The sequence below is a fragment of the Python bivittatus genome, unplaced genomic scaffold, assembly GCF_059951505.1.
Source record: "Python bivittatus isolate LINGU-HERP-01145 unplaced genomic scaffold, Pbiv_v1 ctg000980_np1212, whole genome shotgun sequence".
Taxonomy (NCBI): Eukaryota; Metazoa; Chordata; class Lepidosauria; order Squamata; family Pythonidae; genus Python; species Python bivittatus.
In genome coordinates this window covers 6,221,788-6,245,886 of record NW_028277125.1, presented here as the reverse complement: position 1 = coordinate 6,245,886, position 24,099 = coordinate 6,221,788, and the positions used below count along the sequence as shown (strand labels likewise).

The 24,099-nt window shown below is 42.9% G+C and overlaps 1 protein-coding gene across 5 annotated transcripts in view; it reads right to left on the bottom strand.

Annotated features, from left to right (window-relative positions):
* VWA5B2 (von Willebrand factor A domain containing 5B2) overlaps nt 1-24,099 on the bottom strand; it is a 57,813-nt gene that overhangs the window by 5,079 nt on the left and 28,635 nt on the right. For all 5 annotated transcript variants that reach the window (XM_088132446.1, XM_088132444.1, XM_088132443.1 and 2 more), the window contains 12 exons: nt 17,842-17,966; nt 15,634-15,810; nt 14,231-14,341; nt 12,395-12,597; nt 11,066-11,180; nt 10,345-10,530; nt 9,944-10,142; nt 8,977-9,269; nt 6,831-7,056; nt 5,633-5,971; nt 2,143-2,280; nt 1,285-1,404 (listed from right to left, as the gene is read on the bottom strand). In XM_088132446.1, coding sequence (XP_087988572.1) covers nt 1,285-1,404; nt 2,143-2,280; nt 5,633-5,971; nt 6,831-7,056; nt 8,977-9,269; nt 9,944-10,142; nt 10,345-10,530; nt 11,066-11,180; nt 12,395-12,597; nt 14,231-14,341; nt 15,634-15,810; nt 17,842-17,966 — 2,232 coding nt within the window. The remainder of the gene's footprint in view (nt 1-1,284; nt 1,405-2,142; nt 2,281-5,632; nt 5,972-6,830; nt 7,057-8,976; nt 9,270-9,943; nt 10,143-10,344; nt 10,531-11,065; nt 11,181-12,394; nt 12,598-14,230; nt 14,342-15,633; nt 15,811-17,841; nt 17,967-24,099) is intronic.

The following is a 24,099-nucleotide window of genomic DNA, read 5'->3' as shown; positions in this document are numbered from 1 at the left end:
GGGCCCCTTATTTGAGTTGGGAGGCCAGTTGTTTTGAGCCTTAATATAGTCAAGCTGAGAAAAATGTTCCACTGACTTTTTTTATTATTATTTTTGGTACCTTCAAATCAGGGTTGACAAGTCCCTGCAGCTTTCTTGGCAAGGTTTTTTGGAAGTGGTTTGCCATTGCCTCCTTCCTAGAGCTGAGATGGAGTGACTGGCCCAAGGTTGCCCAGCTGGCTTTGTGCCTAAGGCAGGACTAGAATTCACAGTCTCCCAGTTTCTAGCCTGATGCCTTCACCATTAGACCAAACTGGCTCTCTACATTGCCTTGGGATGCAATACGAAGGAAGGCTGGACTGGGAATGAGAGATTATATATTGTGTTAAGCCATAGTTTGTTTAACTGATGTTCATTCAAAAATATTCCTAAGATGCATTCAGACAACACTCTAAACTGGAATGAAACAAACCATATGATGGCTTAGTACAATATGTAGATTGACAGACTGTTGACTCTACTTTCTCATGCTAACTCTGAAACACCCATGTTTATCTGCCAGAAAATACAGAATGGATAGAAACAATAAATGCTGGCTACTGAAATCATGATCAGAGAATAAAAAAAAATCTGCTTGATGACAGATACCCAACATCACTCTCCATTTCTCACAAGGTTCTCACCTTTCAAACACTTACTTGATTCAACCCGCAGGTCCACTATTGGCAGAGCATTGTGAATTAGGGTTGTTTGATTACTGGGAATGGGACAACCACTCCTGTTTTGTTTTGTTTTGTTTTGTTTTAAGTCACCTAATGGGAGCCAGATATTTGAGAAATGACCCTCCAAAGGCCTTTAATGGGGCTGTCTTGAACATATACGCATAGTTTGCTTTGTAGAACATGTGTTTGCAAGAGAAACAGGATGTTTGCAGTCTGACCAGGCAGAGAAGTCTGTGAGTCGAGCTAGAGTTCCCTACTGTGGACATGTACCTTGGTTTGAGGCTTCAGTCAGTGCTCCCTGGGAACATGATGCAGGAATACCTAATTACTTCTGTTGCGTTGTTCTTGTACATTTGTAAATAAAGTATTGCAAAGGAGACGCCCCATCCTCCCTGCTCTTCCAACCAAAGAAACTACAACCCTGTAAAGCATCCCTAAATGTTTCTGCCTGGCAATGTGAGATAAGATGCTGTGATGTTCTGATTCACTCCCTTGGTAGTTTTTTCCCCAGGCATGTTCACATATGTTGGCCTATGTAGGAAAGGTCAGGATTCAAATTAAACAGGTGAAGTGAGGTTTGTACCTGCAGGAACAAGAGCATCGTCCAACTCCTCTGAGTCCTGTCTCTGCCCCAGACTTAGTGAACAACTCTGATGGCGCTGATTGACTAAGCGGGACCCTTTCTGATGGTTGTTTATGCCCTCTGGGAGAAAGCACATTCAAGATGGTTAGATGTCTTTCCAATCACCGTACTGCCATTTCAGTGGTGAACTTTTGTCTTAAACAATACTGGTTTTGTAGTACTTGTTATTCACACAGTGCTGGGTGTCAAAAGCCATCCTCTCTTCTTCAGTCAAAGGCTGGTATTGTATAGTAGCATTGTCAGAGCAAAAGTTCAAACCCAAGTCTAGGCCTTTTTAACAAATTGATCAAGTGAGAGTCAAAAATACAAGAAAAAAAAAGCCTAGCTTAGCATTTTGAAGAAACAAATCTGTAAGCTTGCTAAGCCCAGTGTCTAAAATTATTGAATTGCAGGATCGATCAAGTTTATTTTCATTTATTTATTAAATTTATATAGTCACCCATCTCATGCTTGCATCTTGTGATGCGACTAATTGCAAAAATTGGGGAAACGGTAACTACTGGAAAGTACCAACATTCTGGAAGCATTTATCTGCTTTCTGCCATTGTTAGTGCCACAGCTATTAGGAGAAATGGCTTATTTTATTCTAGGCTCCAGTAACACTGAGTCTTGGTAAATGGGAATTGTTTTGTCTCTTCAGAAAGAAAATGAATGAAAAAAAAGTGCATCCAATTTCAAACATTCTGGAATAACATAATACTCAAGATTCTGCTTCAATACTTATGGAGGAATTTCTCACCCAGGCATTTCACTTCTCCCTAAGAGTAGAATATACGCATCCCCTCCCAGTAGTCCTACCTGTGCTGCGAACTTGAAGCGCTAAAGGCAAAGTCTCCTTAGTGGAAGAGTCTACAGGCACTACGGAGGTAAACATGGAAGGGATATTGCAAGCCTTGCTTGACTGAACGGCTTTAAGACGGAACCTTCGGAAGAAACCTGGGAAGAGGAAGAGAGACTATTGCAATTATTTTATTCCCTTCTTTAATGTATTTTAGAATTATTGTTCTGCTTGGTTATTGCTCGAGATGTTTACGGTAAAACCACAAAATAACGTTGAAAAATTGCAAGAGGTAAAGCAGAATTGTTGATCAAGATCTGTATCAGGAGAGGCAACCTGTGACGTTCCAGATGTTCTGGAGCTACTACGAGCAGCATACCTCAACACTGCCCATGCTTCCTAGGGTTGCTGGATGCTCAGCAACATTTGGAGGGCCACAGATGATCTGACCCTGGTCTATAAGAAAGGAGCCCGGCTAAATTCCTGGGGAATCCCACACTGAAGGGATTGCAAATCACGAGTCTCCACCAACTTTACCTCTTAAAGCAGTGGACCCATAACATGCCTTTGAACAACAACAATAGACTAGGCTAGAGAGGGCGGAGCTGGCGTCGTGGCGGTACGGCGGGCGATCCTGGGCTCCCAGGATCGCAGCCGATATCTCCCCCCCCGGACGGTCCCGATGGACCTAAGCCGTCCCGTAGAGATGGCGATTGCAAAGGGCGCGTCCCGCGGATCTCAGGGACGCCGCAAGTCCCAGATTGATCCCGGGAGAAGCTCTTGAAGCCGGCGGAGGAGAGGCAGCCAAAAATGGCTGCGAAAGCCGGGACAGCTCCAAAGGAAGAAGAAAGAGAGGGGTGTCAACCGGGTGAGATGGACCTTTACTATTCAACTATTTTTAGAGAACACCTTAAGTAACTTAAAGAGATTGTTAAAAGTGAAGAAAAATGGATCAAGCGGCGAGATTGAGCCTTATAAAAAAAAAAAAGGGGAAAAAATCTTTTTTTTTAACTTTCCCTTTTTAGTGGAATTGGCAAGATGTTTTTTCTTTTAAAAAAAATATTTTTAATTGGACTGGCTTTTTCTTTTTAATACTCAATAATACTTTATCTTAAGCCTCTTTTTTGACTAAGATTTCTTTATTGTTATAAGAAATTTATATTTTTTGATTTTGAAATGGGGAAAGTGGAGTTAAGAGAAAGTAAATGAAAGAAAGTTGCACTGCCATCTAGAGGCTCGATATAGTGCCTTTTTTCTTTCATTGTGACGCATGCTCAAGGACCCTGGGCTTTCTAAAAAGATAGTGGGATGTGCATGTTTATACAGGTGCCATCCGAATAACTATACAAGAAAGTGGAGTTGAAAGCAACTTTGAAAATATCAAGATGGAAAGTTTGAGTTAGTCACAAGAGCCTTGATTAGTGGCAGTAGCTCTTCTTTCTGCTAGAAGCTCTGCTTTGCTCTCTATTCCCCCCCCCCCCCCAGTTGGATTTTTAAAGAGATCCAGCCTTTCCTCTCCTCTCCTCTCCTCTTCTTTTTTTTTTTTTTTTGCCTTTTTTTCTCTTTCTCTTGGCAAGAACAAAGATAAAGAATCCTTTGACTCAATGAAGGTTTATACAAGATAATAGACTATACGAGAAACACAATGCAGAAAAAGATTTTTAAACTATCGAGGATGATTATAAAAAACTGGAAGAAGAGCTGCAGAAATTCCTGCAAAAAAAAGAAAAAAAAGATATTAAAGCTAAAATGGACTTAATTAAACATAAAACGGGATCAATGGAAAAGGAAGAAATAGCACAAGAAATCAGAGACATTAAACAGAATTATTCTGAGGCTTATAAACTGAGAATTAAAAGGGTTTATCAACTGATAAATGAAGAGGGACAGACTTGTTCTTGGTAAGATTATACAAGATTATAATGGAAAATCGTATTAAGAGAATGTATAAAAAGAAGAAGTAAAACAATATTGAAAGAAACTACTTCAGATGCTTAAAGAAAAAATGAGGGGAATACAACAATGATGGAACTGACAGAAGCTTCAAAAAGCAGAATGTTTGAAAGGACATTTATTATTGCTTTCTCTTATCCAATAATATAGAAAAAGGAATAAACAGCTAGATGTTTTGGGATATTGAATGAAAAGGGTGAACTTAAAATTATGCAAGCGCTGGAATAAAGTATAAAACTGAGATATATAGTTAAAAATTGTATTTGATCATAAATGTTTTAAGAGATTAGACTAAAATTTATACATGGTTGCATATAGTAACATATAGATTTTAGACTAGAGACATTTTTGTTGAAACATGTAGTGAAGAATTAAGTATGTTTTGATAGTGGTTAGAACTGTAACTTTTAAGAATTGGAAGAATGAAAAAGTACCTATGCAGGAGGAAGTTATTGAAAATTATGGAATGTGCAGAGATGAGTTAAACTGAGATTTGAAATTAGAATAAGAAGATAAGTAATTTTATATGACACGGGATTTGTTTTATTAATGATTGGATGAGAAAATATAGTAATGTAATGGATTAGGAAATTTTACAATAGAAATTTGATATCAATTATATATATACACATATAATCGATAGATGAAAATGTATCACTAATCCTATTGAAAGTTAAAATTTCTTGTAATAAATGATTCTATAGACTAGCTATGAATGATTAATAATTGTTAATTGATGAGTACACAAGTATATTTTGAATAGATATGAGAATTTAAGATTATGAAAGGGGCACCAGCGAGTTGGTAACTGGTTGACACACGGTATAAAATGGAAGATTTTTTTTTTATGCTTTTCTATGTTCTTGTTTGTTTATGTATGTTTTGTGTTTGTTGTAAAAAATAAAAAAAATTATTAAAAAAAACCAAAACAATAGACTAGGCTAGTTTCATAAGGAAAATAGGCTTTTATTACACCTGGGTCCCAGCTGCTTAGGGCTTTATATGTAGGAAAGAAAATCTGGAAAAGTCTTGAAAAATGTTTCAAAAGTAGAATTGTATGGTCTATAAAACACACACACCAGACACTAGCTGGACTGCTGCACTTTGCACCCACTAAACTGATAGTTAAAACAGTATGAAGAAGATGGATGTGGGAGATCAGAATAGGCAAGCTGTGTATGTAAGAAAATGGAGCACCTGAGATCCACTTCTGTTACATTTTTTCTTTAAAGAAACAATTCATTCTCCCAGCTTCCAGGATGAGCTTTAAAAGATCAACAGCATGCAAATAAGCTTGATTAATTTGGCTGTTCTTGATAGGAAATGTTGAGTGCTCCACCACCCAGCAACACATTCATCTTCTAGAATACCAGGAATTGGCCTTTCAAATCAACACTTGGAGGTTAAAGAAGCCAGATAAGGCTTTGCTGGGAAAATTGTTAGCCCACCACAATCCATCTAATTTTGGGTGGCGGGGAACAGACCTATCCCAAAACTGGTTGTAGCTAAGACTAAACTAAACTTGAAGACAGGAAAACGGAGGAAAAGGAGCATTACCATGGTCCAGTTCTGCTTCTCTCTGAGCTACATTCTCGTTATCCCGGATAACAGAGCCAGCAGTCAGACGGTGAAGTAGTTTCTCAAATCCTGTGCTGGGCTGTTGCCACTGGGACAGCTCCGGGCTGTCTTTGGGAAGGAACAAGGAATCCAGGCCAATGGTCACCTCCCAGGAGATTGGCTTCCCTGCACTGAGTGCATGGATCACCACCTGGCACTGGAGAGGCGGCCAGGGGTTGCTGTCACGCGTTCCTTGCTCCAAGGCTGGTGATGGGCTGAAAAGGTATGGGGGCTCCAACAGCATGTCCCAGTCAAGATGGGCAGGTGACAGCAAGTTGCCTAGAAAAGAATAAGCCATTGAAATGCAGAGCCAAGATTTTGCAACAGGATGGAATCTGCTCAGACATTTCTGAAAGCCATGGGCATTCCTGTTGGCTGCTCCTAGCACTGAAACTCATGAATATTCATTTCCCCATGCTTGGAACTCTGCAAGTGCTTGCATAGATGACTCCTGGCATGGTTGTCACTTGTAAACCCATTAGGAGATCCCTGCAACTAACATGGAATCTGCTTCAGCTTAAGCTGTAATGAAATCTGCCTTGAATTTTTCAAATGTTGTATTCATTTGTTGGGTTTATCTCTCACCCTTTCTCCTGTAGTTCAAGGTAGCTTACTTGGGGATCTTCACTTTTATCCCCATACGCTGTGGGGTAGGTTGAGCTGAGTGTGTGTGACTGGCCCAAGGTCACCAGTGTGTTCCCATAGGTGAGAGTAGATTTGAATGAGGGTCACCCTGGTCCTAGTCCAACACCTTAACCATTTCATCACACTTGCTCTCTTTCTGTGATGGAATTGAATTATGAAGGCCAGGCTCAGGGAGATAAACATGTTCTTAGCTCCCCAGAAGAGCGTGGGAGGAACAAGAGGATGAGACTGGCACCTCCCTGAGGAATTCACACTGTTGTGGCTGGCTGACTTTGGGAGCTGGGGTTTCAGTCTGGGAAGATTCTTGCTAGAGGTTGTAGCTAATAAACATAGCTGGACTGAATCTGCACTGTCTCTTGGAGTTCCTTGGGCTAGGCCTGACACTTTCTACTTTTACATGCTGGTGCAAATCTCAGCCTTTCCTACTTGTCCTTATCATCCTGCTCTTCTCCATTACCCAAGTCCATCAACTTTCTTTATCCTTTTCACTCACTGGAATCAGCAGCACCCTTGTGCATCTTCTGCAGCTCAGGCCCAATGTCATCCAGCTTCCCTTCCAGAGACCGATTGTGTTTCTGAGAGACTTTCTCTAGGGCCCGGCGCAACCGATGGGCATCCAACTCGCCATGTGGGGAGGAGAAACTACGTCCAGACATGGCAGCCCGGGCCAGGGCTTTCTTCCTACGCACCAATTCTTCAGAGCTTAGGGCAATGGATACCTTCAGAGAAGGGAAAAGAAAAGGGTCCAGATGGGAAAAACTCTGGAAGTGATGTAAGAAAGCAAAATGACTTTCCTGATACAGATCCAGTGTTGAACTTATCAAGAAGATTCAATTGATCATTGCTGGTTTGATATACACATGAGGAAAGATTCACCCTAAGCCTCATATCGGAAAAGAGCCATCATCTTAGGTCTTTTCTTCCCCAGCCTTGTGAAATCATGAGAATATGCTAATGAGCCTCAGCAGGTAGTAGCATCTAGCCTTGGCTGATCAAAGAAGCTAAGCAGAATCTGCCCTGCTTGAATAGGAGATCATTGAAAACTAGGCTGGAATCTTTAAAATAGCCCTGAAGAAGACAATGACAAGCTACTTCTTTAACAGCATTCAGTAGGAATCAAGCTTGATTTGGAGTCTTTACGATACCTACTCAAGGTCATTTCTAGAATGTTCTAATTTATATAACCCAGATATAATGTTCTTTTCCTCTTGACTGATGTTTTGAAGCTTTTAAACATGACTGTCTGTGGCATGAACCTGACATTGTCATTCCCAGTCCTGACACTTTTCAGATGTGCTGGACTGCAACGCCTATCATTATTCAGATGTAGAAGGATGTGTGCTACAGTTCTAAAGGGCACTAAGACAAGAAGACTGGCTTATAGAACTATTAATAAAGTCCTAAGGGACCATTATTTAATATTGTTTGGCTCTACCTTAACACAATAAAACAACTTTTGGACCCTCTTCTGATTGTTATCTGGTTTCACAAATAAAAACTTCTTGCTTGATTTGATCGTCATTCGCTGCCTTCATCTCACTGAAAATACCAAAAGGTTTTCAGCAAGTGGCATTACCTTGTGAGGTACAAAGTCTTTGGGGAATAATTATCCTTCTGAGACTACAGGAAGGGCAAAACTCCAGAGAAAATGTCTCATATATGACACGGCAATGACATAAATCTACATTATATTTCCATGGAGGGAAAGAAGAATTTGTGACATCTTCCCCAGCAAGGGATTGCAGCACTAGAAGACACACTCATTGGCAACTGTAGATGCCCAAGCTCTCCCTTTACAAAAGACTCCAACCCCTCACCCATAATTCCATTCTCTCTGCCTGTGAGAAGATGCTATGGCTGGGTCCATGTTTGCATCAGGTCCTACTTGAAGAAACCCTGGTATGATGGCCCATTCCTGTGGCCCATTCCTAACATGTTTACATAATTTATCATGCCGCTGCTGGCACAAATACTTTCCCTGTGAATTCAGAAACATATCATAACAATTTGTATTGGATATTAGGGCAGGTAGTATTTCAGATGGGTCATACATATGGTAACTGTCATTTGTAGACTAGCGCTCAGAGCAGAGCTCTTCACCTAAAAAGAGGAACAGTGAGGTGTTGACATTTTGACTAAAAACAAGCAAGGCAGGTTTAAGGAAGAGTCAGACTCATTGTTGGGTCTACTCGAAATCTGGTGATAGAAAAATCTCTGAATTATATGCTGAGTTAATAATAGATGTCTTAGTAGGTGATAGCATCTGGCCAACTTGTCTGGGCTTGGAAACTAACGGGGGTTAGGCAGCTGGTTATACTTGGATAGGAGACCATCAGGGAATCCCAGATCTGTAGACCAGCTGAAGAGACTCTGAAAGAAGGCAATGGCAAACCACTTCTGTATTGTTGCCATGAAAACTACTTGATTTTGTCCACGAAGCGACTAGATATTGAGCTTGATTCAAGGGTGATGATAATGATCATCATCACCATCATCAAGCATAATTGGTGGATAATTAATTCAGAATGCAGAGAAAGAATTAGAGCCCTCCAGAGGTTAATTGCACAACTGACTCAAGTAGATCTATCTCCACAAGGTGCTGGAGAAGTGGAGAATGTAGGAGCTTTGGGGTTCCACACCTTAGCCCCAGCCCCAGCCTGAGTCTGGGGAATTGGAGCAGACTTAGTGGAAGAGTTGCAGAGAGACACACTCTTCTGTCCTTGCTGAGAGCTGTTTTCAAGAGTCTGGGCTAAGGAGCCTTCCTCCGGAGGTACATCTCTGGAGCCGGTTGACTCACTGCTGGTAGTGCTGTGACACAACCCCTGGCTGTAGTCGGTGCTGACTGAGCAGTGAGTAAGCACATATTGTTCCTGGATGTAGGAGGGCTGGTAAATCCGCTTCCAGATGTCTCCTCCAGACACAGGATCTCCACCTGCCAGGAAGAAGAGTTTAGGTTGACTGGCATGGAGGAATTGGCAAGGTATTTTGTATCCTACACACCCTTCAGCTGGAAAGGCCAGGAAGGGAATTAGGTCTTCCTCTATGCAAAGGTGTGCTCTATTAAAAGCACCTTCCCCCACTGCACCTTAATTAATCTGAAGGAGTAGTTCACCGTGCAGTGCAGAGATACAGAAACAGAAGCCCCAGGGACACCTCTAGTCTCAGGAAGCCTTGGATGCAAGCCCTGGAGATCTCCAGATATTGTTAGTAGTAGGAATTAACATGGTTGCAATGTTCGCTTTAATGTGATCATTTATTAAATTGGCACGATACTTTTTAATGTGACAGAAAGGGAAAATATTGAATACAGAATGGAGAGTAACCATATTCACTGTAGTTTCATTTTAATGTCATGTAAGTGGACATAAGATTACATCAGGGGCTCTTTGTCTTTTTTATCCTATTACTTTTTGGAATGCGGATCCTGCAGCATGTCATTCCATGGCCCAATGTGCCCTCCGTCTGGAAAAAAATGTGCACCCCAGGGCAGTGGCTCTGCGGCAAATTCTGTACATTTTAGACTGGGCTCTACCCAGTTCCCCAGCCTCCAAATTGTTACCTTCTCTAAAATGGATTTCAATATTGCCTTCCAAGGCCTGTACTCACTCTTCATAGACTCATCAGTGTCCCCAGGTGAAAACTTCAGGGATATTTCATGGGAAATGTCATGAAGGACCTTACAGATATCTTGACTCTCTCCAGTTGAATGTGGATGGGCTCCTTCCTGTGCTTCTACCTCCTCCTGGGATGGACACGTTGATCCTGCAGATCCTCTAGAGAAGCTCCGACATATTTGCTCTCTGTCCTAAGGGAATATGGTAACCCAAAAACAATACATTCCTACAGCCATGAAATAAAAATCCCAATACAGAGAAAGAAGCAATAGCTCTTCCCCAAGCATGTGATAGGCCAACTAAGGCTTTGGGCATGTTGGATACCAAAGATGGAAACCAGCCTGATTTCCCACAATGGGAGAGCTCTACTTTTTAAGGAAACAGTTGCTCAACTGTAGCTTTCTTGTCCCGGAAGCTGGCAGTGTGGTAAAGGGTGCAGTAGCTGATGAGGCGGTCTCCGGGATAAAGGGCTGCAATCTCGTTGGGTGACAGCAGGGCCTCCATGGTGTCAGGCACATACCAGTCGATCGTGATATCACTCACAGCTGGCTCAATTGCTTTCTTCAAAGACTTTATCAGCTGGGGGAAAGCAGAGATACCTGACATTCACATACAACGATTCACACTGTACTTACTTACTTAGATGCAAGAGGCTGAGCTCTCATCAACCAGGTGGACCTCAAAGTATCATGGGCAACAACGAAAGGAGCTTCCCAATGGAGAAGCTTACATTTCAAGAAGCACCAGGAAAATTCCAGAAGATGACAAATGGAAGAGTATCATGTTTTTGCTGAACTTAACATACCTATGTTGCTGTAGCCTTCCTCCCATCCCAAACTCTCTGTGGCTTGGCCCATCTCTTTTGATGTTCTCACTGGCACAGCCCTTGCAGTCCTCAGATGCCAAAATAGGTTTTGGAAAGTGGTCTCCGTGCCTTCCAGCAATAGCAGTGACATGCTGAAGACAACATTTCTCACAGCTGATGCATAGTCCTATGCTGATGCTCTAAGATGGGCACGGTCTGATGACTGGGGTTAACTGCCCACCACCCAAGCTTCATGATTCTGAACCCATGATAAAATAACAGCATTTCCCACAGAATAAGAGCCCGTACCTTCGGCTGCAACCTTTCACCTGGGCTGAGGAATTCTGCCTGGCCTCTGCTAACTTTTGCCAATCCCCTAAGGAGCCGATGGGAGGCAGCAGACCCCAGGCCAAAAGTGAAACACCTGTAAGAAAGAAAGGGCTGGACTTCAGAGACAGAACTCCCACTCTCATGGGAGTGAGATTCATCCCATGTTAAATTGTGCTGGTTGTGTATACTGTCAAGTCACGCTGCATCTTTACTGCTGCAAAATGTTTCATCTCTCCTTACACTTCAGAGAGGATCATGTCTGAGTCGATGCTGTGACTTCTTAATTCCAATTGTTCTTCAGGCATGAATTGATTGAATGGGGGTGCACAATGACATCACGTGCATCACAACAGCATCACACAAATGATGCAGATTATGTCTTGTGTGACAGCCGTCTCACACAGTTGACAGCAGTGACATACTTTGCATCATTTGTGTGATATTATGATCCTCCCCTGCAGACATCCATGTGGAGTGGTTTGAAAGTGTACTCCATTGTACTCAGTACCCATATATTGGGGGGAAGATCCCTGTTCAATGTCTACCAAATTGGTTCTACAAGCTTTCAGGGTAGTACATTTTGAGCTGTAGGTGTCATGAGCCACGATTCAGAGTCTGACTCTGACTCTGACAATGTTGCTCCAGCTGAGCCTGTGGAATGTCAGCCTCAGCAATCATTAAGCCGTGATGCATCTGAGGCTGATCAGCCACAGGTATCTCCTGATCAGCTGGAGCAGTCAGGTGACGAGGCATAACCCCCAAGCCCCAGATCCAGACACACACAGAGGCGAGCAGAGCAGCGTCAATCCAGGAGACTCCTCGCAAGGCAAAGGGTGAGGCCTGAATAACTGCAGCCAGCTGCCAGCAGAGAGATTTACATAGCTTGCTTTGCCTTCACTCTCAGTTGGAAAACAACCACTTGAAGACCCAGCTCATGTCTTGTGTGTATCCTGTTCTTGAGTTCTTGGCTTCTGGACTGGCTGACTACCCGATTTGGCTTTGTGACTTTTGGCACTGTAACTAGGCTACTCTTTTGCTTCTCAGACTACAAACCGTGCTTTGCTTTGCTAAGTCTTTGTTTTGCAACTTGTCTGCTGTTACCCACTTCTGCTCCTTGGCGCCTGTGTCTGCTACCTTGAAACAGGACAACAGGTAAGTTGTTTCTGGCAGGTGCCTGTGGGCTAAAGCCCACGATGCAGACATTTCTCATCCCCAGGGTGGTTCTATGGCCAGAAATCTGGGCAGGTACATTTATAGCCTGGGAACAGAAAAGCCCAAAGTTTGAGGCTAGTTCACACAACTTGGTACCTGACAGTGCTGGCTTGCCTCCTGACCAGCTCGATAATCTTGCCTGGGTTTTCTACGCTGGAATCCATAAAGATAAAGAGCTGCCGCGGATATCCCCGGTGGAGAGGCTGTCCCAAACTCCAGTTCAGAGCAGCAAGGAGGCTGGTCCCACTCCCATCAGCCCGTAGCTTCTGAACATATTCACAGGCCAGCCTAAGGGTGTCCTGCGGAGATGAAGAACAAACTTTACTGAGACAGTATAAAGATCGACCCAGATTCTTGCAGTAAAGTAGGTCAGGCAACTGTTGACAGACAGCGACTGCCCTTATTTGGGGCCTTCCTGGTCTCTGAGGGCATAGCGGTGATGCTGTATGGTGAATGAAGACAACGTCTGAATTTTCAGTTTTATCGGGGCTCTACTTTAGTGGCTGGAATTTGGAGTTTTGTGGGCAGTTCTGGGGTCTGCAAGCAAAAGGCAGGAGGTGGCAACAGGTAGCCCAAGGCAGTTAACTGTTGCCATAAAGGAAACATCAAATCAATCTTGATAACAGTCATAGACCAGCATATATAGACTACTTCATCACAGACCATTTCCTGCTTAGCTTTTTTTTAAAGATTTTTTTATCCATCTTTATTATTTTTACAAATAACTCAAAGCGGCAAACATACCTAATACTCTTTCCTCCTCCTCTTTTCTCCACAACAACAACCCTGTGAGGTGAGTTGTGCTGAGAGAGAGTGCCTGGCCCAAGGTCACCCAGCTGGCTTTTTTTTTTAAATCAGCCAGATTATACTAAGCAGAATTGTATACGTTTCTGCAAATGTCAGCATTTCTCTGTTTTAAAACAGGCATTTACAGTTCCAAAGGTTAACCTGATTACACAGGCACTGGCTGACATGATCGCAAAAGGACGGACATGCATAACTGAACAGGAATTTCAAGGGATCGTGCTTTATATTCTAGCCCGTTGCTAGATGTCATGAGCCACGATTCAGAGTCTGACTTTGACTCTGACAATGTTGCTCCAGCTGAGCCTGTGGAATGTCAGCCTCAGCAATCATTAAGCAGTGATGCATCTGAGGCTGATCAGCCACAGGTATGACAGCTGGAGCAGTCAGAAGATGAGGCATGACGCCCAAGCCCCAGATCCAGACACACGCAGAGGCGAGCAGAGCAGCATCAATCCAGGAGACTCCTCGCAAGGCAAAGGGTGAGGCCTGAATAATTGCAGCCGTCTGCCAGCAGAGAGATTTACGTAGCTTGCTTTGCCTTCACTCTCGGTTGGAAAACAACCATTTGAAGACCCAGCTCATGTCTTGTGTGTATCCTGTTCTTGAATTCCTGACTTCTGGACTGGCTGACTACCCAATTTGGCTTTGTGACTTTTGGCACTGTAACTAGATTACTCTTTCACTTCTCAGATTGCAAACAGTGCTTTGGTAAGTCTTTGATTTACAACTTGTCTGCTGTTACCTGCTTCTGCTCCTTGGCACCTGTGCCTGCTACCTTGAACCAGAACACTAGACCTGCTCATTCCAAAACAAATGAAGCCAAACTAGAGTACTTTTACACTTTGCCCAATATGCACAAGCCAGCGAACTGAATTTATCAAGGCACAGAATTCAAAGTTACCCACAGGATTTGATTATAACGATCAAAAGGTTGATCGTTATAATCTCACAGCTGGTGAGAGAGAAGATTTGCAATGGGGCAGCCCATTTTTCCTATAAACAGTAACAAGCCAGCAGCAACCGGCTGATCCAGGCTCTCCTGGAACAGTCACGGAGTTCTGCCCAGATTCAATTAATGCCAGGTCAGCCATGGGATAGTTCTGCCACCTTGGGCTGTGTACTCACATTATTACAAGGCTTGCTCGTCTTGAAGACAGGCTTGATGTTGGGGCCGAAGCCTGCAACATTGAACAAGCTGCTGGAAGGAAGGCTCTTTATTGCTACTAGCAGAGCATCCTGGAGAGGAGAGATAGAAAGTCAAGGTTACTATCTGTTATTAGATTTATTTCTCGCTGTTCCTCCAGGAGCTCAAGGTGGCATCCATAGCATTCCCATGTACCCTCCATCATGACAACCGTGTGAAGTACACTGGGCTGAAAGAGAGCAACTAGCCCAAAGCCACTCAGAGATCTTCTGTGGGTGAGGGGAGACCTAAATCTTCCTGGTACCAATCCATTTTCACCACTTTACTACACTGGCCCTTGGACTGAGATGGAGGGAATGGCCCAAAGTCCCTAGGGCTCTCCACTCCTAGTCCAGCACCTTCACCACTAGACCACTCGATTCTTAGGCTGAAAAAGAGGGATTGTCTCAGAGTCACCCAGTAAGCTTCTATGGCTGAAGGAGGACTAGAACCTGGGTCTCCCTTTATGCTATGCAACCCTCATCCTGTAGCACTCACCTAATGCAGTGCCTTCTGACGACAAAGTGAGGGAGATAAAAATACTTTACCAGAGACAAATTATTTTTTAAATTCCATGTCATATGGCAGCACCCAGCTGCCTTGCTTGACCTCATAAGGCTAGGTAGGGCCAAACCTGGCTAGTAATCGAAGGGGGGCTTATCAGAAAAGGCAGAGATGTTGGAAAAAACATCATGGAAGCCAGCAATGGCAAAGCACCTCTGTACTGTTGCCAAGAAAACTGGGTGTGAAGCTCAGCTCCAAGGAAAATTGACCTTACCCTCACATTAGCATTCAAAATCACAATCCAGACCAAGTCCTTCAGACTTACTTCTGAGTTAGAAAAAAGCCCTATCATAGTTAGTATGAAAAAAGAACATGTCTAAGATGGTCCATCTGGGACATTTTCCTTCCAAGCTTTTAATATTCCACAAGAGAACTTCCAAAATTTGTCATTAAGTGGTAACTGTAATATGACAGAAGGGATAAATTATTGAATACATGATTGGGGAATAATCATATTAACTATATTAAATAATGCATGAAAATGAAATCAGATTAATTCATTCCAGGAAGAAGGCAATGGGAAATCAGTTCTGTAATGCTGCTAAGAGAACTGTGTGGATACAGTCACCTGGAGTTGAACTCAACTCAAGGATGTCTTTACTCAATGGTCTGACTCTCTAAAACACAGGTTCCCATGTGCCACTAATGCGGTGTTTCTCGACCTTGACAGCCTGAAGATGTGTGGACTTCAACTCCCAGAATTCCCCAGCCAGCATGAAGTCCACACATCTTCAAGTTGTCAAGGTTGAGAAACACTGCACTAATGTAAGATTCCATTTACTTTGATCCCATCAGTGCTGGAGCCACTTGTGCTTCCAGTCTGGTCAATGAGGAAGAGCATCTCCCGAGTCACAGTCTGAATGTCAGTAGAAATGCTGCCTATCTTGGGGCAGAAATTCAGCATCAGGACAGGATTGTAGAAAATGTCTTTGTGGAACCTCTTCTGGACAAAGGCAACCTAGGAGCAGAGAAAAGAAGTCCTTTAAAGGAGGTCTCACAACCTGAAACTTTGTTTTGCTGATACAGTCATGCTTTCCAGCTTTGGGCATTTCTGAAGGATCAAAATCTCTTGGCTTCATCAGGGAAACTCCATCGAGCCTAGCATGCTTCCAGTTGCCTCTTGGAAATTTACATCTTTATTTCAATCATCTACTTTGGGGAGTTGTATTTACCTTAATATAGAGGATCTGCCATTTATGTTATCATGGCTAATGGGCATTGAAAGACTTATCCCTGGATGGAACTAAGTAATCATTCTGAAGGGAAAACATTATAATCTAACATGCTAGAGAAAAAGCTAGATTAAATGTGGAGGTAAGGAGTTTTTATCATAAGGAAACATTTGTTCTTCACAGTATTTTTGGATTACCCCAAGAGAGATGCTAAAAATGCAAAATGCAATCAATATTAAAAATATCTGTGGCCATAGAAACACAGGCTAAGAATCAAGCCATCTGTAATGTGAGCAATGTGTACATTACAGCAATATTGATAAGTCTCAAAAGCCTAGCAGAAAAAAAAATGCATTTTAACTCAACACCTGAAATTCAATCTTGAGGAAGCTTGCTCTACTTCAGAAGCATTTTCATCACTGTGGCACCAGCACCCAAAAATTAAATCATATTTCCTCCATGTGCTTTCCAATGTGAGGTAGTTCCAGAAGGATTTTTCCACCGGTGTCTATATGTATTACACATACGCTCTATGTTAGCCCTTTCTGATTGTATTCATTGGCACTGCAAGACACTTCCTTTAATTTTCTCATTTTCTCCCCTCCCAGCCTATCCCTAGTCTTCCCAACAAGATACATCAGGCAGTCAAATGTGGTTCTAATTCTGCAGAACTCATACATGCTTTAGATCACATTGGTTTCTAAGCTGGCCACATTGTTAGTAGGGTTGCAAGGAGTGCTTGAGAAGGGCGAGAAGAGAGATCAGCGTAAATCCCCCCAACCTATACAAAAGGAAAATAGAGTGTCTGTACCCCCCTCCTCCATTTTTGAGACATTGTCTCCTGGAAAATAGCAGCAACTGGAACCAAAGGGGAAATGAATGCACAATCTGTCATTTTTACCCCAGCTTCCTTGGCCTGGGCTATTGGGCATGTGGGACAATTACAAGCGTAACAACAGTCTTAATGATGACAAACCTATGACATGCGTGTCAAAGGTGACACGCCATGATGTTTTGGGTGACATGCCAGCATTCAACAACACCCAACAACATCTATTCTCCCTGTTTGAGTTACCAAAGAAACTGAGTTTGTTTTACTCGTATTTCATTTTTGTAATTATTTGACATTTCTTTATATAATACATAGCACCACACATGACTGGATGGTATTTTTTTAAAATAAATGAATATGTAAAGAATTGTTTCTCTTTTGTTTGGGGTGTGGGGAACATGCCAGCAGAGCCAAGTTAGGCATTTTCTGAATTTTGGACACCCCGAGTCCAAAAGGTTCGCCATCAAAGGTTCGTCTTGATCAATCCCACTGTGTTTCAAAGTGTCAACAGCAAGGGTGGGTGCATTTGTCAGGTTGTATGAGGAAAACAACAATATCAAAACTGTTGTGAAGGGGGACCCATGAAGCCATCAAGCTTCCTTGCCCCTTTATGGACCTCTGAATAGACTGTTGTATCAGCTGAAGCCCAGGAGCTGGGAGGTAGGATCAGCAAGTGTTTCTACCAATGGGAAAACAGGCCACCCATATACTCCACAGATCATTGTTGCTGCAAATGGAAATATTACTTCTCATTTGAAATCAAATATTCTGCCATTGACATAATATCAGAAATAAATCAGCTCAACTATGAACCCAGATGAGGACAACAGATGAGTTTGGGGGTGGAGCCATACAAATAACCCATACGAAAGTACCCCAATACAGCAAATGTCTACGCTACTGCTGGTGTATCCTGATCATTTACATCTATCTTTACACCATATTTGCATGGCCCAGAGAAGAAATACCTTTCCCAACCACTCACCTGTCTCTCTCCATCACTATCCTTTTTGGCAATCCGAGCATAATCCCAGCGGTTCCTTAGGTGTGCCTCATATTCATGATAAGTCATGGCACCATCTTCAATGATTAGGTGGGGATGATGAGGTTCTTCAGGGAAGAAGTGAAGAAAGTACACAACAGTCAGAACAATTAATTGCCTACTGCTTTGGGCTAAGGACTTGGGTTTAAAATTCCTTTGAGGAAGGTTAAAGGAGATGAGCATGCATAGGGAATGGCTAAAAGGAGTGGTTTAAGGACAGTCTTAACCACAGAAGCCCACTTAGGGACTTTGGGACAGTCTCTGTCTTTTATACCAGCCTACTCCACAGATTGTTGTTGTGGGGGGGAAAAAGAGGAAATGTTCCATATACCACCTTGAGATCCTGATGGAAAAGTAGGATACTATATATACATCTAATAAATAAAATAAATATAATTAAAAGGGAAGACCTAGGGCCCATATCACTATGGTCTAAAAATATCTAAGAGGCTGTCACACTCAAGACAGAATAGATCTGTTCTCTCTTGAAATGAAGAGTAGAATAAGGACCAAGTAGTTAAAAGTGAGAAAGTAGATTCAGGCTAGAGAACTAGAAGAAATGACTGACCAAAAAATATAAACAGCGCAACAGACTGGAAGAGTGGTGGACAGTGTGAAGGTTAAAAATGGGGACTGGATGTCAGCCTATCTGGGATGATTTAGTGGGTTCCTGAACTGATCAGGGGCTAGATTAGGTGAAGGTGAGGTCCCATTCGACTCAATATTCCGTGATGCTAATGGCAGCTTTAGGTAATTCCTGATCTTTATACCTCATCTGTAAAAATGGAATAGGATTGTATGGTGTTTTGTTGCCAAGAAAACTCTGTGGTGGTGTCTATGAGTCACTTTGAGCTTGCCTCAGACTCTCTATGGTAAGAACCAGCTAAAGGAATTTCCAAATTGCATATAGCATATCCAACCTGATCTTTGTTGGGCTGCACCTCGAAGAGTCCTTCAGCTGTTAAATAAATAGCATAGACAGTCTCTCCTGTATACAGTCTGTATACAGTGAACCAGGCTGACACCATGTTTAACCACTGCATAAACTTTAGTGATAAAAGCTGTAAATGCACAGCAAGGCACAGACCAAATCTAGGTATGCACGATGAGGATTTCGGAGGAAAAGGATTCCACTAATAAGCCTGTTTTTCACAAATTTTAACTGGCAACTTGTTTTGCTCATAAGATCAATGAACACTTAGCATGATGATTATAAAACTTTATAAACTAGTTCTTGGTACGGATGTGCCATGGCAGAACACAGCATATATACCCGTTGTCCATCACAAAGGAGCATTGCATGTATAGTCCTGTAAGTATTTACCTTCAATAAAGCTTTTATTGATCACACTGGCTTTCAGCTCCTCTTGCATGAGAATCCCATGCAAGGGATACAGCATAATCAACTAGTTTTACCCAGAGGTGCTTCTTTGGGAGAAAACACCTATTTAGGTCCTGTTAGAACTCCAGAAGTTGGGTTCTTGGTGCTCTCTGAGCTTGGTTTTTTTCTTGCAGATGTTTCATTACCAAGCTAGATAACATCATCAATGCTTGCAGTTCAGCCTTGAGCTACCATACATACGTTGTCTTCTATTAGAATTCTTTCTATCATGAAATTAAGAGAACAGCTTAAGATGTTATTTCATAAGTACAAGATGATTTTTGCAGTATGTTGGATGGGTTACTGAATCTGGAGAAATATATTTGCACACATAATGGGAATTTATTGCAGGGCCTTATTGAAATTTGAAACAGAAGAAGAGCAAGTGAAAGAATGTATGGTAAAGTGGGCTAAAAATTTTTGTTATAATACACAGATGGAAAATGAGAAAATATGTGGTTGAAAGGGCTGAAATTTACACTGTTATAATCTTAAAGAGAATTTTTATAAAATGATGTACCGTTGTTGTTTGATGTGTCATCTGTACAGAGTCCAGGACTCACATCCATATAGAAGAGAAGGGATAACGACAGACTTTCAGCTTTGTGGAGATACAGAAGTTGTATTGATTGAGCACTCTAGTACAACCACCCCAGAGCCTGGCTGACCTTACTGATCCTGGAGTCAATTTCTTTGTCCAAAGACCCATCACTCAAGATGATGCTTCCCAAGTATTTGAAGCCGTTTACATTTGTCAGCTGGGTGTCATCAACAGCGATTTTTGGATCTACCAGGTTGGTATTTGGCACAGGCTGGTAAAGTACTTCAGTCTTGTTCAGGCTGATAGTTAGGCCGAAGAGCATAGCAGTGTCTGAGAATATGTTTGGGATCAGCTGTAGATCCCTGTCTTTGTGCACCAGGAGCACACAGTAATCAGCAAAGAGGGTTTCTTGGGTGACTGTATGGAGACACTTTGTCCATGCGTTCAAGCAGCGAAGGTCAAAGAGAAAGCCATCCAGTCAGTACCTGACGTATGCTCCCTCCTTCAGAACCTGGGCAGCATGTGACAACATGCAAGCGAAGAACAGATTGAACAGGACTGAGGCTAACACACAACCGCTTTACCCCATTGGAAATGGCAGATGCAGCTGACGCATCCCCATTGTAAAGGACCTGTCCTGTCATCCCGTTGTGGAGTAGCTGAATCAATTTCACAAATTTCCTTAGGCATCTATAATGTCTCAGGATGGTCCAGAGAGCCTCCCTGTTTATAGTATCAAATGACTTTGTCAAGTCAACAAAGACAGAGTAAAGAGGTTTGTTCTGCTCGATGCACTTTTCCTGGACTTGCCTCATGGCAAATATCATGTCTACTGTACTTTGTTCTGGCCGAAAGCCACACTGCATCTCTGGGAAGTTCCTTTCCAAGACATTGACAAGTTTGTTCAGGAGAATGCAGGCAAAAATCTTGCCTGCGATGGACAACAATGAGATACCCCTGTAGTTTCTGCAATCTGATTTGCTTCCCTTATTTTTGTAGAGAGCCACAATGTGAACCAGATGTCTTCCAAGATGTCTTGGAACTTCTGTAATGTGTCTGCTTCCAGTGCTTTGTAGATCTCAGCAGGAATGCCATCCTGTCCTGTTGCTTTATTTGAGTTCATCTGTGAGATTGCTTTCTTGATCTCATCGTAGAGGGAGGCAGGTCTAGGGCATCCAAGACTGGCCACTGAGGAATCTGCTGTAAAACATCATGATCAGCTGTGGACTGCCTATTGAGTGGGTTGGAAAAGTGTTCAGCCCAGTGGTTTTTCAGTCCTTTCTGGTCTTTGACCAGGGTCGACCCATCAGATGACAGCAAGAGGAGCATCCTGACTTAGAAGGGCCATAAACTGACTTTTTGGCACTGAAAAACTCTCTGGTGGCATGCATGTCTGCATAGCGTTCCACCTGCTCAGCCTTTCTCTGCCACCACTTGTCCTGCATTTCTTGCAGTTCTGCCTGTACTTTGGACTGCAGGTGTTTAAACTTGTCTTTCTTTGAGACAGATGATGGATCATTCTGCTAGCCTGCATAGGCCTTGTTCTTGGCCTGGAGGGATGCAGAAATGGCGTTGTGGTTTTCATCCAACCAGTCTTGATGTGCCTGGGGTTTCAGTCTGAGTACAGGTGTTGCAGTCTGCATGATGACATCTTTAAACTGCATCCACTTTTCAGAACAGGTTCCTACAAGCAGCAAATTGCCAGAGAGCTTTTCATTAAGTACATCTTGAAAACGTTGGACTTGGCTGGGGTCTTGCAATCTGCCAATGCTGTATGATGCTCTGACAGTCCTTGGTTGCTTACGATATAAAGGGGCTATGTGCAGGTTGAGGACTGACTGGACCAGCCTGTGATCTGTCTAGCACTCAGCTCCTTGCATGGCTCAGGTGATGGTGACATCTTTAAGGTCACACTGAAGTACTATGACATAATCAAGTAGGTGCCAGTGTTTGGATGCATCCAGGTTGTTGTGTACTTGTTTGCAGGTCTGGACATTGTGCTAGTGATGCATAGGTTGTGCTCAGCACACTTGCTCAGAAGCAGCAGGTCATTACTCTTTAGTTTTCCCACCCCATGGCTCCCAAGGACTCCATTCCAATTGTTGCTGCCTGTCACCACCCTAGCATTGAAGTTGCCCAGAGTGATGAATTTGTTGCTGGCGGGGGTTGTTCGAATAATCTGGTCCAGGTCCTCATAGAAACCTTCCTTGTCTTTGTCTGGACTTGTGAGAGTTGGTGCATAGATTCTGACAGTGGTGATATACTGGGACTTGCTGAGAGGAAACTGGAACTCTATAATACATTCATTTATTCCAGTGGGTAGAGTAGATATGTTCTTCAGCAGAGCAGTTTTGATTGCAAAACCTACTCTCTGAGCCCTGTTGGTCAGTCTGTGGTTTCCCTTTCCAAAAGAAGATATATGCATTTGCTGCTTCTTGTAATGAACCCTTGTCTGCAAGCCTGGTCTGAGCGCAGCAATGTCAATGCTATAATGGCGAAGTTCAGGCAAAGTTCAGCTGCTATGAGTGCTCTGCTGCCCCGGTTACTGAGATGAATGACCACTGGTCCAAAGGCCACTCACATGCAGGTTTGTGACTACAACTGCCAGTGGTCATCTCCACCAGTTGTTTTGCCATTCCCCCATCGCCGCAGGACAACAAATTAGATTTGGACTGAGATGAATTGCAGATGGGTTGTAGATGAATATGAATATGAATTGCACAACAGAAACCTGCATGTGATGGAGTTTTAAGTGGAGCAGCTTCTGCACAGGGGCAGTCCCACTCTCTCGGCAGAAGTGGCCTTAATCCAGTGGCATGGACAACCATTATGGCTGGAGACCTATCCTGCTCCAGTGGATGACCAGGAGGTCTCAGTGTCTTCTTGTGCTTCTAGCGCTCCACAATGCCTACTGGGCCTGCCTTCCTGTCCATTGGAACGTTGATCAGTCTCCTTCACTCAGTCTGCCAGGGCCAGACTTCACATGCTGGGATGGACAAAGCCCCATCTCACCAAGGGTCAAAGACCCATTGGCTACCCTCACCTGGTTTGGCCCATCTGCGAGGCGGTTTACCAGGGTGCGGCCGCTGCATGTGTTACAGCTACTTGGAGCCACAGGTGAGAGCTGAGCAACAGGTGGGGCCCAAAGGTGAATGAGCAACTCTAAAAAGCACAGCAGGCCCCTCCATCAGAGATGCTACCCCTCCCGGGGCACGCCATACACCCCAGTTTGAATATGGAGTCCATTGCAGGGCCGTAGTTCTGCAGCGTTATTTGGGAGGGAGGGAGTGAAATGTCCTACACTGTACATCAAAATATTGAGCCCCATCTTAAACTGGCTCTTTTGTTAGCATTTTGAGATGGACGTAAGGAGATTGTATATTAAGACTTTACTAATGCTCTCTTAGCAGCAGCTCAGATAAATATTTAATACAATTGAGATAGGGAACTTGAGTATGTGCGACACTTGATATCTTGAAAAAATAATGTATCAGACATGTTTGTCCAAGGGAAAAGTTAAATGGAGTTGTTGTTTTTAACCTACACATTTATTTCGTCTCTGATAACAAAATTATGTTTCCCTCATACTCTTATTATCCCTGGGAAGAATATATTCATGATCTATTATTTCATTGTCTCAGCAGATTGAGGTCTTGCACTATTATCATCATCACCTGTCTGTTTGGTTTTGGAGTGGCTTCATACCTCAGTGGAAAAAAGTGCCTAAAGTTTCTATGTTAGGACACATGTATGAGGAAAACGAGGAAAATATATTTTTGGGTGAATCTTTGGGTGAAAGAAGCAAGTTTTTAGAGGCCTCAGATGAACGGGATCACCTTAATAAAACTGAAACATAAAGGAATGTGCAGCATCCTTGAAGCTGGTGTGAACTTTCCTTGAAGCTGGTGTGAACTAGGCTGATTGTAAACTCCTTATCACAAACATCCCCATAGCAACGTAAGAGAGGATGCCTTCTTCCTGGCAGTTGGCACCTTGAACCAATTTGTTTCTTTCTCTCTGACACTATTGCTTTCCTTGATAGCAGTTGTTCCATCCTTGTAGATAGCAGAAAAGAACAGGGGCAGAAAGTAACTTGAGAAGTATTGCTCATTTAGGGATGCCTGCATCATCTTATGAATATGTATATGTATGCGTTCTTTTCTCTTCCCCTTCTTGTAGAACCGTATAAATATCAGGGCATCCATTTTGTCTACAGGGGAGTGTCTCCCACTAACCTGTAGTGAGGTCCCCCTCCAGTGCGTACTGTCTAATAAACACT